Source organism: Enoplosus armatus, chromosome 3, assembly GCF_043641665.1.
Source record: "Enoplosus armatus isolate fEnoArm2 chromosome 3, fEnoArm2.hap1, whole genome shotgun sequence".
NCBI classification, from domain to species: Eukaryota; Metazoa; Chordata; class Actinopteri; order Centrarchiformes; family Enoplosidae; genus Enoplosus; species Enoplosus armatus.
Genome location: NC_092182.1, coordinates 3,987,168 through 4,003,856, shown reverse-complemented (window position 1 = coordinate 4,003,856; position 16,689 = coordinate 3,987,168). Strand labels below are relative to the sequence as shown.

At 42.5% G+C, this 16,689-nt stretch overlaps 1 protein-coding gene across 1 annotated transcript in view; it reads left to right on the top strand.

Annotated features, from left to right (window-relative positions):
- cntn4 (contactin 4) overlaps positions 1-16,689 on the top strand; it is a 129,908-nt gene that overhangs the window by 25,903 nt on the left and 87,316 nt on the right. Inside the window, exon 3 of the mRNA XM_070902855.1 lies at positions 12,636-12,768. Within this exon, the coding sequence (XP_070758956.1) occupies positions 12,636-12,768 (133 nt within the window). The remainder of the gene's footprint in view (positions 1-12,635; positions 12,769-16,689) is intronic.

The window sequence follows — 16,689 nt, the reverse complement described above, 5'->3', positions numbered from 1 at the left end:
TGAGACAGACACATAGCTGGGGGAACTGTGCAGCCATTTAGCCATGTGTCACCCCGAGACTGGATTCACTGAGTGAGTCATAGCCTGCCCTGATCAGGACACAGCATGCACATGACCACTGCCCACTGTCATCGCAAATAGGAAAATAGGACAAACTGCTGAAGTCATGGTAAAGTCGGCTGTGGATGCTGACATTCAAAAACAAGGTTAAAACTATGGCTTTGTTTTTATTTTATTTCTTGTGCTAAATGAACAAGAATCCTGCTCATGTCCTCACATTACCAAACTGCAATACAGCTGCACTCACTCCTTTTATTGTGAAAATGACAGTAGCAGTGACAATAACACCAGTTTAGATTCATGAATTTAATTATATTGAAATAAAACGTATTTGTCCCTAAGGGGCTGTTCAGAACCTTTGTATAATGTAGGCTACAACAGCACATTGCAATAGAACCACCCAGATAATAAAAAAATAATAATAACATTTTTTCCAGGTATACAACAATAAAATACAATGCTACGCAAGACTATCCAGTGTAGTACAAGAGTATACAATTCAGTACAATAAAGGCAATTTATTTGTATAGCACCTTTCAGTGACAAGGCAATTCAAAGTGCAACTGTGCAAATTATATCTGTGTACAGCCATGTCCTCTGGTCTCAGGCATTCATACATGCACACTGCTCAAACACAAAGCACTCCTCGGCCATGAGTGGTGTGATCTTGCATGCACCCTCACATTAATAACAAGGCCATATTTAGATTGCAGGCCTCTAGTGCTAAAGCACAAACTGCTGTAAACATGGTGAAAATAATATAGTTTTCACATACGTGAATCTTTGGCTATAATAGTCAGTGGAGTTATGCTACTGGCATGTTCAGTCTTGCTCATCAGTGTAGAAATACCACACGACTACTGTTGTAATAATAAACATCCGTCCATTATCTATGACTGCTTATCCTTAGAGGGTCGCGGGGGGGTTGGACCCCATCCCATAATAATATTTATTTACAGTAAATCCACATAATCCACCTGGAATTGAAAGCAACTGAACTACCCAGATTAAAATAATAATTTGGGGCTTTCTTTTGTCATGTAGACGGGCTGAAGACTCTCAGGTCAGGAGTACACTTGAGCGCATTATACATCATCCAAAGTCATTACATTACGCAATAAATTGCTCCAGCATATTTCTGTTGGTGCTGATGGATCAAATTCATATCTACTGAGATAGACAGATGGATGACTTGTAGGCCTAATTTTGACATTTCATTAAAGAGATCTCTGTGGAGGTGTTATGGCAATTTTTGCTCAAGCATGCAGTGAGAATGCTGCTCCATTTTGGCCTGAAAGTAAATTATGAGGCGGCTGCCCGTTTGATAAGATAAACTCCGGGGCTGAATTGTCACACAGCACCATGTTTCCCCAGCTTTTGTTTGTGCTCGGACAAAGACGACAGCTATCTGATGTGAAATCAAGACATTTGAAAGCACAGGTTTTAGAGACGGGCAGCAGCTTCCTGTTTGTGCTGGCGAGCTGGGTTATGAGCGAGAGGATCATTAGCCGTACCTCAAAACATACTTTGAAAGTAATGAAGTCAGATGGCACCATCTACTCAGAACGGGAAGTTATTGCTGGAAACAGATGGCACTCTTATATCTCATATCGAAGAGTCCCTCCTCCACCAGTTTGCTGGGTTATTACTTACTACATTCATTTACATGACCTTCTCCATGGTGGGCATTCTGACATGTCATAGCAGGAAGAGCTCACGAAGAGCAAGGTGTAATTAATAACACTAATAATGGCTGTATTGTGCATGTCTTACTGTGACACTTAAATGGAACAGAGCCATCGTTACTTGTTAAACAATTGAAATCCGCCGCCCCCGCCAAAAAACCCCCAATATTGAATGCAATGCCTTGGAATTGAATGGGATTCTTTTTCTCAATTGGGATTCATCTTTTTGAGACACACGTGCGGAACTTAGAGACTCGACTGGAGGACTGCTGCCTCCTCAAAGTCGGACCAATAGTGAATCGGCTTCACTTAGCCAATTAGCCGTGTGGCACTGTGCCTTGTTTCCTCAGCCAGCGATCCAGCATTATAATCCCCTCTTGATGAAAGAGTTAATAACTGTGTTCTTCCTACCAGCGCTGGCCCACATTGAGGGATGAATACAGCCCTTTTATTGTGCTGCTGCAGACAGTGTTGGTTAAAGAAAGTGGAGCTATTGCAGCGGTAATACATAACACACACTCAGTGGCCACTTTATTGTAGGTACACCTGTACAATCAAATGCGATCCAATACACTGCTCTGCCCCCCCCCCCCCCCCCCAAAAAAAACAAAACACCTTAACAATGCTCATCATTTTCGTTTTTTTGAAATGTTTAGTTCAATTTACAGACATGAAGTGGTCAAAATATTAGAAACAACAGTCAAACAGAAAACCACCACGAACTGCAGTCTCTCTGACAGTGCCAGCAGAAACTGAACATGCTTGATGAAGGTAGATGTAACGGCAGAGCTGTTTGTATTGGATTGCATTAGATTGTACAGGTTTTGCCTACAGGAATAAAGTGGCCCCTGAATGGATGTTTGCATGCATGCAATGTTGATTTCTAAACTAATCCTGGGTGGAGGCTAGTTAGGCTAGGCTTGTTATGAGGCATTACATTTTACATCAAACTGATATGATACCCATTGGCATGAAACAAATTAAGTTTAAGATATTTTTAACTCTTTCACCAGTTGGGTAAATGTGGCTCCAATGACAACACAAGTTCCACATGTTTCCTAACTAAGTGAAGCCAACTTACCGTTTGCTCACTTTTGGCGGGTTTAGAGAAGGCGTTAGCCATGCAGTCACCTCAGGAGGGACAGCGAGTCAGTGAGTCCTGTCAAATATTTTACAAGGAATACTATTGTGTTTTTCCATTTCTGAGAGTTTCTCTTCATACCTTTTGTGCTGCCACTTGTTTCCTTCCATTTCTGCAGGCTTTGATGAGAAAAATGTTGAAGCTTCCGACCTGCTCAAGACAGGCGATCCATCACAGAGATGCCAGCTTTTTATTTATACAGGATTATTGTTGTGCGGTAATGCTATGAAGACTTTCTAAATCATTCTGCATTTACAGCTGCGTCACCATACGATCATAACGTAACCCTTGACAGCAATGGAAGCTGACGAGATGCTCACTGTGATGGATTACGTATCTCAGGCGAGTTCGGATTCCACAAATTAAGTTTAACGATGTAGTGAAACTGATGGAAACGAATTACTGCGTGGAAGGTGGGAAGAAAATTTCAAAGGCGTGAAATACTACAAGCGAGCTGAATTTGAAATTATGGATAATTCAATAATCACATTCAAGTGTATCCCTCATTATCCAACAGTTCAACATAAGCATAACAAAGAATTGCAACTCATATATAGTCTTCTATACCTGCGTTTACACACACAAACATCACTCCAGGTTCAGTCTGATCAAAGGCTCTCACTGATGAATATATTCACTTCTATCAGTTCTGTGGTTTAATACTGTTGACTAGCTCAAGGACGTGTAGCATCTGTCACTGCAGCAGCAACAGCAGCAGCAGCACTCCTGGATGTTACAATCACTGCCATCCAGAATGATGCACTCCTGACGCGTCTCCATAATCATGCCCATTGTCCATGAAGGGCATTTCTTAGGTTGACGTGCACGTCAGATGGCCTTATATGTCAAGGTCTCTTCTTGTAGTGCTGCCCCGATCTCTTCAGGCCATTTTACAGTGACAGGATGAACACTGACCTCTGTCATTCCACTGGGTAAGCAGCCTGCGGTGGGCCTGACGGTGCCAGGCCAGCTGAACCGTGCTGCCAGGCAGACTCCGTGGCCCTTTGCCCCTGTGTCTGCGTCCGACCTCCAAAGTGGCCCAGCTGTCCCCCACGTCATTACGCGCTGATTAGGAGTAGATTACTCCGTGAGGTGGGTGTGAACATCTAATCCGCAGCACTGCTTAAGGAGGCAACAGCATCTAAGTGAAAAGCAAATTTGTACCTCATGACATGACCTCAGAGCCCCACCATTTAAACTCCTGGACTCACCGAGGTTTTCATCATTTTTAACACTGCTCTCTCGCCTATTAAAGCTTTCATTAGGGTTGATATCTGCTTGATGACAGTATTAGTGAGAGCTCAGCCGTAGCCCACGAAATTGAGGAGCATGTCTAGCAAACCTGGAGCAGGCGTCTCTAGGTGAACTCACCTGCTCTTCCTCAGGAGGAGCAATTATGTCAAGATGAAAGACGGGGGCATTCCCAGACGGCCTCCGAGCCAAGCCCTCGCTAATTGGCGGTGTTAGGGATTCAGAGCAGGTTCAAGAGAAAGCGCCCACTTCGCCTCTTTCCACTGCCCCAACGTCTTTGTTTGGCTTTGTTTTGCTTTGTCAACTGTTGCCTTTTGATATGCATATCAATACATGTTTTATTCATGGCCTTTTGGAGCAAACTCAGTCGAAATCACCTTGCTGTTGTCTGTAGGCGCAAGAAGTGTTCGCCTTGTGTGTGTGTGTGGACGTGGGGTTGCCATTTCAAAGCAAGTTCTGTGACGCTGCCTCGCTCTCATGCAACCCAAAGAAATGAATGATTTATGTGACTGTCACGGCGAGGATGCAGAACAACAGAGACTGTACATCACACGCCTTTCTTTCACTTTTTCCGACAGCTTGTAGGGTTTTTTAGCGAGACAGCGATGCTAATTGAGTGGCTGGAAAAGAACACCGATGAGGCGTTCCTGGCACCGGCAGAGTAGGACAGGGGACGAGAGCTAAAGGGGTTTGCTACCCACATCCCAAAGGGCACGGGCACTGTGCCTGCTTCACCAGAGCACAGGCGTCGTGTTAATCACGACGCTAAAGATGTTACTTTTGATTAAAGTGTTCCTTCATTACAATCATGTCTGTTTATTAGATCTCAGGACCCCGCTGCCGCAGAGACCGTATCTGTGAAATCAGTGCATGTGTGCGACTAGTACAGTACATTACGCGAGGCAATTCAGAGTTTGCCTGATTATCTGATTATCAGATAGACCAGAAGCTGCTATCAGATTGAACACATACTTCTGTTTCGTGCAGGCTTTGACCTCTCATTGGACTCTACAGGCGAAGTAACTCATTAAGGGGCTTTGCCTGCGACCATAAAACTAGAGTTACGATGCTTTGCTATCAATAATGACCCCACTATAGAAAAAGAGAGACACGCTCTAAGGGCAGTTTCAGAGCACACAAGTTAGTAGTAGTGATACATACAGACTTCAGCGTTGTATAAATAATCACAAAATAGGCGATCACATCTGGTGTCTTCATCCTCTCATATGTTTTGCCATTAATTTTTTTACTCAATCAGGAAGAGAGGCACAACATTTACTTTTGACATTACATGATAAGGGGGGGGGGGGCTTTCTGGAGGGCAGAAAGCCTGAACGACGTATTGCTTAATTTGGAGGGCTTGCTGTGGAGGTGAGGTCTCTCTGTTGTTTCATGCCAGCCGTTGCTGCCTGGATGCACTTGCAGGTGTTGCATCATACGTGCTAAGGCTTGTATGCTCATTTGTCACTTCGCTGGGGAATTCAGTCACCCTAGTGAGGACCGTGACCACATGTCTGTCTGAGTGGAAAAAACAAAACAAAACAAAAAAACACCAGCCCAATTATGCTGTTCAAACGCATCGTAATTAGAGGACGGCGAAGTAAGAACATGTGACATGTTTGTGTCTCAACAAACCTCTCCGCGTACAGTACATTGGTGTGTTGCCTGTGAAGTTGATTGGCCCATTGTTTGCACTGCGCAGTAAGGCTTTAAAATGGCCGCACTGGAGAGCCGTGCTGTTCAATAACCATGCACAATAGATTTACAGCATGCATAATGGTATTGGCAGAAGAGCACTGGTGGTGGGCAAAACAAACAAAAAAGTCTGTTTAGAAGCAGTCATTTTGTGAAGTGCTATGTTCCAAAGCTCAGTACTCACAGGGATTATACAGGAAACCATGAGTCAGGGGTTTCTCCTGCTTGTATTCATCCTCCTGCCGAAATAATAAACTGCAGTCTTCTGTTTTTGTGTAACGCTAAATACATAATTCTGAACATAAAAAAAGGAGCTGGTCAAATTGTACAAATACAATCATTTTATTCTTTCTTCTAGGTCAAACCAGCGTTCTATTCCTGCCAACCTAGCGAATATTTTTGCACCTCGTCTCTCTCTCTGGGTGTCCTATTGTGGCTCTGATGGTGGCAAAACCTTTCCAAAACTGGCTGAAAGGCTGAAAGCATGAAGACAGTTCAGGATGGCCAAATCAGACCCGCTTTCAGGCCCTTAATCTTCTCCTTTGTGGCCAGCTTAGGCGAGAGAGCGTAGTCTGTCCGGAAATATCTCCCTCCCCGCTCTTAGAAGATACCATCTGAATAGCTGTTTGATTGTAGCATTGTTGGATGACATTAAAACCTGCCAGCCGTCAGTGGATTAGGTTCAAAGACCCAGTCTAACACGAGGCCGCACAAGACAAAGCGAGTGACGGAGCGGGGCTCCACCAGCGCAGGTGTGGTTGTTTTAGCAGGGCAATATTTGGTCCACAGATTCTTTTCCGCGGGATCATAGCTAGAATGATGAATTTTTAACCAGACAACATAATCTAGCTGTGTGTTCTTTTGAAACCTCTTTGAAAATATGTTGAACTAACACACAGTTGTCCACGGTTGCATTGGTTTGTGCATTGGTTTGTGCATAGGTTATTAGAGACACAATGTTCTGGGCATCAGATTCCCAACGTGAAACAACACACACGCGTATAGTCACAGACTGCAACAACCACACAATCAACACACTTCATAAAAACATCCTTAAAATGAGACAAATACATATCAAAATCCCTGGTATACAACTGCATCACAAATAAATACAAATACAATGGTACAAGAAAGTAGAGGAGATGGAAAAGAAAGTTCAGAAAGAAGGTAGAGGAGACTCTGTGAATATATTCATAACCTTAAAGACAAACAAATTATACATCTTTTAATGACAGCAAGGACAATAGAATCAATTATTATTACAGAAATATGAAAGTGTCTAATATTATACAAAATGTCAAGTCAATATTTTTAACAGAAAACTTTTAAAAAAGTACAACGTTAGACAACATAGAGTAGTACTAGTAGTGATCATTTATTTTGATCCTAACATTTTTCCAAAATGAATGCACATAGTACTAACTAAATAACAATAAGGCTTCAAAATATGATCAATAAACAAACAAGCGAAGTTGACCGAAAGGTGTGGGCTGAAGTTTTAGCTTGTTACGCCTGCCCCCTTTTACAGAACATATTCTAATAGGCAATGCTGTCACTACTAGATATGGCCAGGATTTGAGGGTACTAATGAAAACAAAGGATAAAACTGAGGATAGTGGAAATAAATGTCAGGTAAATAGCTCTACAAAGAAAAAAAACAAAACAATATATGGGACGAAGAAATTACAGAATTTTCAATTTAACTCAAAACATCAAAAAGCAGAAATGACCAAAGTACAAAGAGAAAAAATGAGTCCAAATCGGGGGGATTCGTTTGTTTTGTTCTCTCAAATGTAGAAATTATGGCAGGTATCACATATTGCTTCAGTGAACGAACTCCTCTGGAACATTTGTTTTCATAAACCTCGGCTCAGGCAGACATTTAATGATATCTGATATGATCGTGAAATGTTTGATAAGGTCAGTAAAAACTTAGAGAATGTAAAAAAAAAAAAAAAAAAGGACAGTATAAAAAGGCCTGTGATCTTAAGATGAATAGCACCCCGTAAATGTGCCAGAAGTACCAAAATAAATACAGAAGTCGACTATGATACATTCAAACGAGAGCAAGAATTCTCAAGACTGTCGCAAAGAAAAGTGAGGACTGTAAAGATCAGAGACCCTTCCTACGTCTGTACGTATTTTTCATCCCGTTTAAATCTTTTGAGTGTCACCACAATGTAGGCAACAGCCAGTCTCCAGAGTGCTGGGGGTTATTCCCTGTGGCAGTAACCCGGTGCGTTGGGCTGACATGTTTCTCCCACAGTCGCATGCAGATGAATCAAGTGAGAAGAGAAACAGCGAGAAACAGTCGCAGGTGTGCGAGGCCTACTGGGAGGCCTGGTAAAGGTACCTGAGCGTTAGAGAAAGACTGGGTTAGGATTTTAATGGTGACCTACTTCCGCTCTGCTCAGCACGACTCCACCGCGCGAGCACATGCGAAGCAGCCTCCTCTGCTCTGGATGAGAGGAAGGTTTCCAGCTGCTTCTGTTCGCAAATAATCCATACTGTACATATACTATATATAGTGTGCAATTATTATTATGATGGGCTCTGATACGATCAGCATCCGACTTTCTGCAGTAATATTTTTTATTTTTTTTGTTCCACCAGCTCCTCTCTGACTCCCCATGATACAGATGTTGTTCAATTAACTATGTTGTGTGGTATAATTTGCGCGCAGCTTGACGCCCGTATTTAGCGGTTTAGAAGATTTCCAGTCGACTTCCAGTGTAAGCCGCGCCCATTTCAAATTCAAAGATTTGCACGCCAACAGCAAGTGTGCCAGTGTGATGACTGGATTATTACAAGTGTGCCTCATGAGCTATTTTAGAAAAAAGATAAGCTATATTTGTTTAATGGGCGCATGATATATTTTGTTTGGCGTATAAGCGGCCCATATCTGCCCGACATTTTCACAGCAGTCCCGTGGAATGTAGCACTGGCGATTTATGAGTAATAAAGATATGAATCTTCGCCGAATATAAAATTGAGTGATGTAGAATTTCTGTCACTTTATCATCGGACACGGAGCCTTTTTTTCTTTTTTATTCTGACAGGTGTTGATTAATGGAGCCATTGTAGCCTACTGGGGACATGAGCTTCTTTTTCACAGCTGCTGTTGTTTTGTTTTAGTTTTTTTGCACCACAGCCCCCGACTCCCCGAGTGAGTTTAGCTAATACAGAGAAATATTTGAAACACGTCACTTTCTACCTTTTGTGTGAGGTTGAAATTCGTATTATATTATAGAGCATTGCCATTGGAAAGCCCTTGACTCAATCTGCAATTGCAGTCAGAAAATGGCTGTCCAGCGTGACCGTGCCAGCCATTGTGGGACTGTCAGTATTATCTTTTTGCTACAAATGGTGCGCTGTTGCTCGTTGGCAATGAACAACACACAGTCAATTCATTTTTATTTTTGCCCAAGAATTTATGAGGTTACAGCAAACATAGTGGGCTGTTTCTTACTTGTAATTACTACTGGATGATCAGGAAACAACTAGCACATGCCAGAAGGAATTAGAAGAGGAAAAGGATGAGCAAGCATGTCGCTGCATTGTTTTAAATCCTCTTTTGGAGGGATGACAATAGCCGTGACAGCATCAATGGCTGAATCTACATATGCAGAGATTTCATTCCCTGGTGTTTTTACTAGAAACTTTTTTTTTTCTTTTCTTTTTTTTGCCTTTATAACATCAACAACAACTTATGCAGATTGCATGTTTGTCAGAGGTGATACCTTTTTAAATGCGGTGTTCAGTTTTGCATAAAAAAAGAATAGCTTACCCCCGCGCTAAAATTAGCTTGAGGTTTGAATGCTTCCTGGGGGATTGGAGACATACTCCGGTGCTGTAAAATGTGAAGTGAGCAGGGAGACTTTTTCTTGAATTAGATTGCCTATTGAGCAGCTCTTTGAATTATACATTACTCCGTGCACGTCATAATATATGGCTATGCACAAGATCTGTCACCACTTTGGCAACACAATGCCCGACGCCTCCTGTTGCTCAAAGTTAAAAGACAAAATAAATGGCTGTGATCTGCATTGTGGAGGCAGCGTTTGCAAAGGATCTTTGTCCCGACTCGTTTCTACATTTCTATACTTTATTGCAAAGGTGCATTATACTGTTTATCTTTTGCTTTAAAACAAATTACACATGCATACATGAATTTAAGACACTTGCGAGAAGTATGCAATGGTATTACCATAAGTGAAAGAAAATGATAAGAATAGTCATACAAATATAAATTAAAGTAAATAATGACTAAATCATTGATTTGATTTAGTCCATCTGTTAAACATCTGACTGACTGAATTCATTAGTCATTTGAGTTCCCTCAGTGAAATACACCTGGACAGCCCATGTGTGCCAGGCTCAGTGATAAAAAAGGGGACTCACAGTGTTTTTAAATGTATTCATGTGCACTAAACATCAGCGACATGTGACAGCAGGTTAACATCACTGGTCAAGAGCAGACAGCAATGCAATGGTGTTGGTCTTTGCTGCAATGGGAGGTTACCAGATATTGGCAAAAATATCAATATCATTTATGACTCTTAAATATGTTATATCCACATTCTGCCGGATTTTAGGGTACCGTTTCTCGGCACATTTTAGAGTGGAATCATCTTATATTCTGATATATTCTGACCCACAGGTCAGGGTGTAATGTATTTTCCGGCGGAGCACTCACTCAAGCCGTGGTGTGAGACAGATCTCGCAGGCCTCCTATAACCTTCCCTTGCAGCCTGCTGTATTTGAAATGGTGTACAAGAAGGATACAAGCCAGTTATTGTTCTGTATGGTTTAAATGTGATGTTAACAGCTGCCCAAATACCACCTGAAGTCCCGCTCCTCCTCTCACAGCTCAGACTCATTTATTAGTTCACTTCCTGGTTCTGCACCACTTGGACAAGCATGGAAACTCAATAAGGAAGTGGGAAGGGCTCAGAAAAAAAAAAGAAAAAGAAGAAGACTTGACTTCCTGATGATATATTAATGTCATCATCCCGCCTTAACTCCCACACTTTCAGACCATGATTCAGCTGTACTGCCAACCCGTGTGAATGCTCATACAGCTCATTACCCACAGCAGTCACCCCTCATCTTCTACTGAAAATACTAATCTGTACCCCATGTCACTAAGCAATCCCTGATTTTCTCATGTCACTGTAATTGTTGAAACATACATGAATTATCCCCCCCCCCCCCCCCCCCGAGTAAAGGTACGGTCACATGACGGTTCCATCCCACGGATATTTGCCTTATTGTCTCCTTCTATGACGGGCAAATTCAAGTATGTGCTTCCTGTTTCGTGCTGTCTCCAGCCGGGTTCCTGTGGACTCGGCGCTCGCCTTTGTTCCGCCTCGACTGAGGAGGCGCAGACAGTCAGCCAATAGACACCAAGCTGAACTGTGGGCTTGGAAATGGAGAAGTGTGTTTCATCATGTAGTTAGTACATTGCATCACTACCAGTCAACAAACTGGCGAGTTACACTCAGGTAACTTGCGTTTTGCCGTGTCTTATTACTGAATGAGAGACTACTCCATGCATTCACCATGTGCTCTTATTCACTGCAACACAATGACAAGCACTGTAAGCAGAGGGTTTTGCTAGATGTGTGTTTCTGGGTCCTCCACCTCCCATTATCACTATGATTATTATTATAATAATTATCGTTCTATTTTTTCCATCTCTGTCTTTCTTACTCCTCCCTCTCACACATGCAATCACGCACACTAATTACCCAAATCACACACCTCAAATACACCATTATGATTTGTAGCCTCCCAAAACCCTCACTGTGGTGTCGTTTGGTGTCGTAAACGCTTTCGCTGTTCTGTCTTTATGTCCGCATGTTCGGACGCCTTTGTTGATGTGTGAATTATGTGTGTGGTGTTATTCTTTTGTTATATTGCGCCAATAAAAAAAGATTATTTTTTTGTTTTTACAGTGCAAATAACATCTCAGTTAGATTGCGTGATCTTTTCTTTTTGAAGAATGTTGTGAAATTCTTTATGAAGCTCCGTTTTAAACAAGATTGGGCCCAGACTTTTAAAAGCACATTTTATTTTGGTTTATGTTTCGTCTTCTTCTTGTTCTCCTTTAGATTTCAGATTGGCGTAAAGTAAAATCCAAGAGCTATGTTAACTGGATAAGACCATCAATACCAAGAAAACCGGCTGATCTCAGATACCAGTTAATGACTGATTCTGGTCGCCTCAACTTGAAAGAACACGCACAATTAAGCTATTACAAAGAGATAAGAGAGATGTCTGTTCCTCCTCCTTGGGTCTTCAAAACGTCACTGATACGTTCTAAAGCCATGCACACGAGGCACACCGCGTCAATGGCGCCTTAATGGAGCAACCGAGACCTCTGTGGTGTCATTTAAATCAAAGAGCTCCAGCCACTTGAAACCAGCTGATCACACCTCTGCATGGACACATAATCCCAACATCACTGGGCAAATATAAATAAATAAATGAGCAAATAAAAGCAGGCTGACAGAAGTAAATTAAGGCATCAGTCCAGACAACTGTTCGACATAAATCAGGCTCTATATCCTATTACCACCTAAATAGCCGCCGAAGACGTGTTTCACTTCAAATCGCTCTTCTCTGTGCCGCGCTGTCGTGACAGGCGGCTCAAATTGATATGTTTTGTCTGCTTGTGGTTTTGCCCTCCTGAACACTTAAAGCGGCATCAGCCTGTTTCTGCCGCTGACTAATTGGCTGTTCCAATTACTGTGCCTTTGAGTTTATAGTCGGCTGTGTTGTCTGTCCTTGTTGTCCTACAGGGAGCAGCGTCCTGCAGAGTCCTGTCTTCACCAAGCAGCCCGGCAGCATCGTGTATCCTGTGGAGACTCTTGAGAGGAACAGGGAGGTGGTGTTCAGCTGCGAGGCCCAGGGAAGCCCACCTCCCATCTACAGGTGAGTGTGGGACTGCTGCGCTTCATATCTCTCTCTCTCTCTCTGCTTGCTTTTATATCGCTGACAGCGTCAACATCCTTCAAGTTTAGATGTCTCCATCGTCTCTTAAACAATCCCTCTCCCTTAATCTGGGACAATGTGGGCGTGTACAAACTGTGCTTGATTGACATCTCTTTCACCCTCCTGCTGTTTTTGTTGCACCTGCTAGGGTTTATTTGTACATAAGGTTTGGTGACTTAACATAATTCCCAGCCTACCTACACCTAGTCTGACTATTTCGCCATTCTCCTCCCCTTTCCGCTGAAAATGGCAAGTTTTGACAAAGATTTGGATCGTCGGTGGTTTTAACGGGTCCAGTTAGCTCCTCCAGAGCTAAAGTATAAAGTATAAGTAGGCTTCACCTCCAGGACAAAGATGATCAAGTAGTGTTTGTCTTTTTGTAACCGTAAAAGTTGTATCGCATAGGCTACATACGTCGTTTACTATTTTACGTGGCATTTTTCTTTTGCAGGGATTTAGCCATTTTAATGCCAGGGCTCGCCTCCCCGCGTGCAAATGTTCCACCAAAACAAGTCCCCAGGACGATTGTGATTGGTTTAAAGACAAAAACAAACAAGGCAGAGTGCGGAGATAGGTCTGGGCTATACGAGACTAACCTACACTCAACTTACCCCAGACTGGAGGTCTAATCAGCCAGCGTGATTGAAAACAACTGGGTGGTAACTTGTAAATATATCTGTGAAATAAATGTTGAGTAAAATGTTCTCAGAGTCATAACCCAGGAACACATCGCAACAACTTAAAAGAATAAATCTCGTAATATTCTAGATTTTTCTTATTGTCGACAAATCCTGTGAAATTATCCAAACCAACTTTCAATTCAACCTTCTCGTAAGTGTTTGCTGTGTATGCGAAGCCTGATGTATCGTACTCCTCTCCGCCATCGAGCTCCATTGTTGTCCGAAATCTATTAAGCGCACATCAATGAGCCACACAGTCGCACTGGCTGACATGCTCCTTCGTTATGATGAACATTGGCACTGTGGTTCATTTTGAGTCAATCCTACGTAACTGTCCTGCTGCTGAACATACTCGGGAGCAGTCACCTGACCCCCCCCGCCCCCCGCCCACCTGTCCCCACTTTCCTCATCAGTCCTCCAGATATTTAACCAGCCCGTTTTTTCGTTCACCCCTGGTCAGTTCGTCCTAGTTGCGTTGCTGGCCTCTTCGTGTTCGAGCATCTGCTGTCTGTACGTTTAGCTGGAAGTGTACCTGCCTGCCTGCCTGTGTGCCTACCTGTACCTGTCAGTAAGCTTTTTCATCAATGAATCCCTGAAGTCATCCCGCTGCCCCCTCTGTCTCCATACAGCCGTGACAGTATTACTGCAAACCACAGCTGAAAATAGTCCCCGACACATACAGTATTTACTCCTTTTGAGTAACGTTTACTAAAAACTGCTGTGCCCCGCTGCTGAAAGTAACCTATCTTGACCCATTTCTGGAAAATGTGAATCTTGTTGGAACACATGGACTCGTGGCTGAGAGCCACAGAAAGGGCAGCGAAGAGGGAGTGCACTGAGTGACGGACTGACGCATTGTTTTGGTCTTTTCATGGGATTTGTTGGCAATCATAAAACCTATCCTTTAACTCTTTGCAGTGATAGATTTCTCATGTGTATTGAGGATAAACATCCGTATAGTCGCTATTGCAATGTTACAGTCCCTGTTGACATCACCCAAAGCATTATGGGAGCAGTGGTGCCTAAGCTCAAGAAGACAAATCCATCACAAATGGAAATAAGAAACGCAGGAGTGACAAAACCCATGAAATATGACATTTTTTGGTTTTGTTTTACGTAATTTTTTTTGGACAGTATTGGGCGTGGGATGTCCAATCAAAGTGTTGTCTTTTGTTTTTAAGTCGCTGGAACGCTGACAGGGTCTTCTATCTGTGCATTTAGCAATGTCTGTGGTGTGTCAAACACATATATTTAAAATTGTAGCTTAGGATTCAGTTTCGTTTTTGCAAAAATAGGTGTTTTCAGTTGGCAAGTTTAAAATGGTTCTCGCCGCTTTTGGCTCATAAAAGTTAGAGCAGTTTTATCTATTTCATATTAAAAAAACTAGAAATGAAAACAGGACTGGGTACGTTTTGTCAAAAAGGTTCAGTCTTTAGGAGTGTAATTCTTCATTGTATAGTAAGAATACAAAGTAATTACAGAATCACGGATTTGCAGTTTTCTCGTTTGATTCAAATTCCAAACGATGAACTGCGCAACAGAGATCACATTTTGTTCTTTTGATCTCAGACAGTTTAATCCATATACTCTACATGACGCTTCTGTTCCAAAACTAGAAGCCAGAAGGTTTCTAATCTGACAAAGCCCGAGGCTGCCCCACTGACAGTGAATTAGACTTATCGTGGTCGCAAAAAAAAAGTGTTTGGAGCTTGTACTTTCTAATGTGCTTGGCTTCATTGTAGTCCTAACAGTGATGAAGCAGAGAAAGTGTCCATAACCTGTGAGAGCGGCTGGGTATTTTCATTGTGTCCTCAGATTCAGTCCCCCGTTCACCCTGAATGAAACCGCTCCCGGATTTTGTCTCTCGATTCAGCAACAAGAGAGTCTTGGCTCTGTTGTTTCTAGCTTTAGAAAAGACTTTCATTCATCTCACAAGTCAAGCTTGAGCTGATCAGGATCATAGGAATGTATTACATGAATTCTGTTTTGTGGTGGATTTTCCTCTTTAAACCCCCTGCTGGAGACGTGTCTTGTCTATCTGTAGCCTAGGAATGCATGTTAAGCTTTGCATGCACCCAGCTCAAACATCTTTTTTTTCTTCTGCTGCACAGTTCAAAGAGCAGCTGTTTTGTCCTCCTCTTTATTTCCTCCTCGCATTGGACCATTAGTCTATTGAAAGGGTGTCGTGTTGTGTTGCAGCATCCCAGTGCAAGTAAAAGTTCAAATCAATCATGTTTGCTCACTGAAATTGCTGGGGTGAGATTTGGAAGGATTGGCGCATTTAATACTTGGGATTGAGCCAGCTTAGAGGATGACCTAATCAGCCGTTTCCCGTCAAGGTCGCTGCGTGGTCCCTATTCTAAAGATGTGTGGCGACGACTAAACCGCGCTCAAAGCTCATTAACTGCACGCAGCGCAGCCGTAAACTGTGACAATTTGAGCTGCGGTGTTTGCATGAAATGCCGCGAAGCGAAGATGTGTGCTCAGTATTGTCCTTGCTAAACCTGAATGAAGAGAAACGAAGGACATTTTCTGGGTAGGGGTAGGCCGTGCACTCAAGTGAATGGTTACACCGATACATTACCAAAACATACCAACCCGTATCAGCACACTCGCTTTCTTTAGGGTGTTTTTGTATAGGTAGTCTTATTCCGCACACCTAACATCAAAGGAATGCTTATCACGCTAATATGAAAACAGCTCGGCAACACTAGCTGACTAACTGGGAGTAAGTACACAGCAAAATGAAACAAACCGCAAAAAAACAATCATATTAAGATATAACGTCTTCATTAGTGAGCTTCAGAGGTGCTGGTAGGTTGATTGTTCTACAGCGGGACAGAGCAGGCTAGCAGTTTCCCCCCCCCCTTGTTTCCAGTCTTTGTGCTAAGCTAACTGGCTGCTTGCTGGCTGTAGCCTTATGTGTATAGACTGATATGACAATAGTATCTATCTACTTTTCCATTAAGTTAAACCCGGTACTTGTGCATGCACTCACATATTAGGCCATTCGGGGTATTTTTGATAAAGGAACATTAGGTACTTGCAAACAGACAAAACTACATTCAGTAAAATAACATCAATTAACGAAATCTGATTATTTTCGTTCTAGAGCAATTCACGATATCTTCCACCTTACAATAACGGATGGACCACACTGTCACAGTAGTTCTCTGTTTAG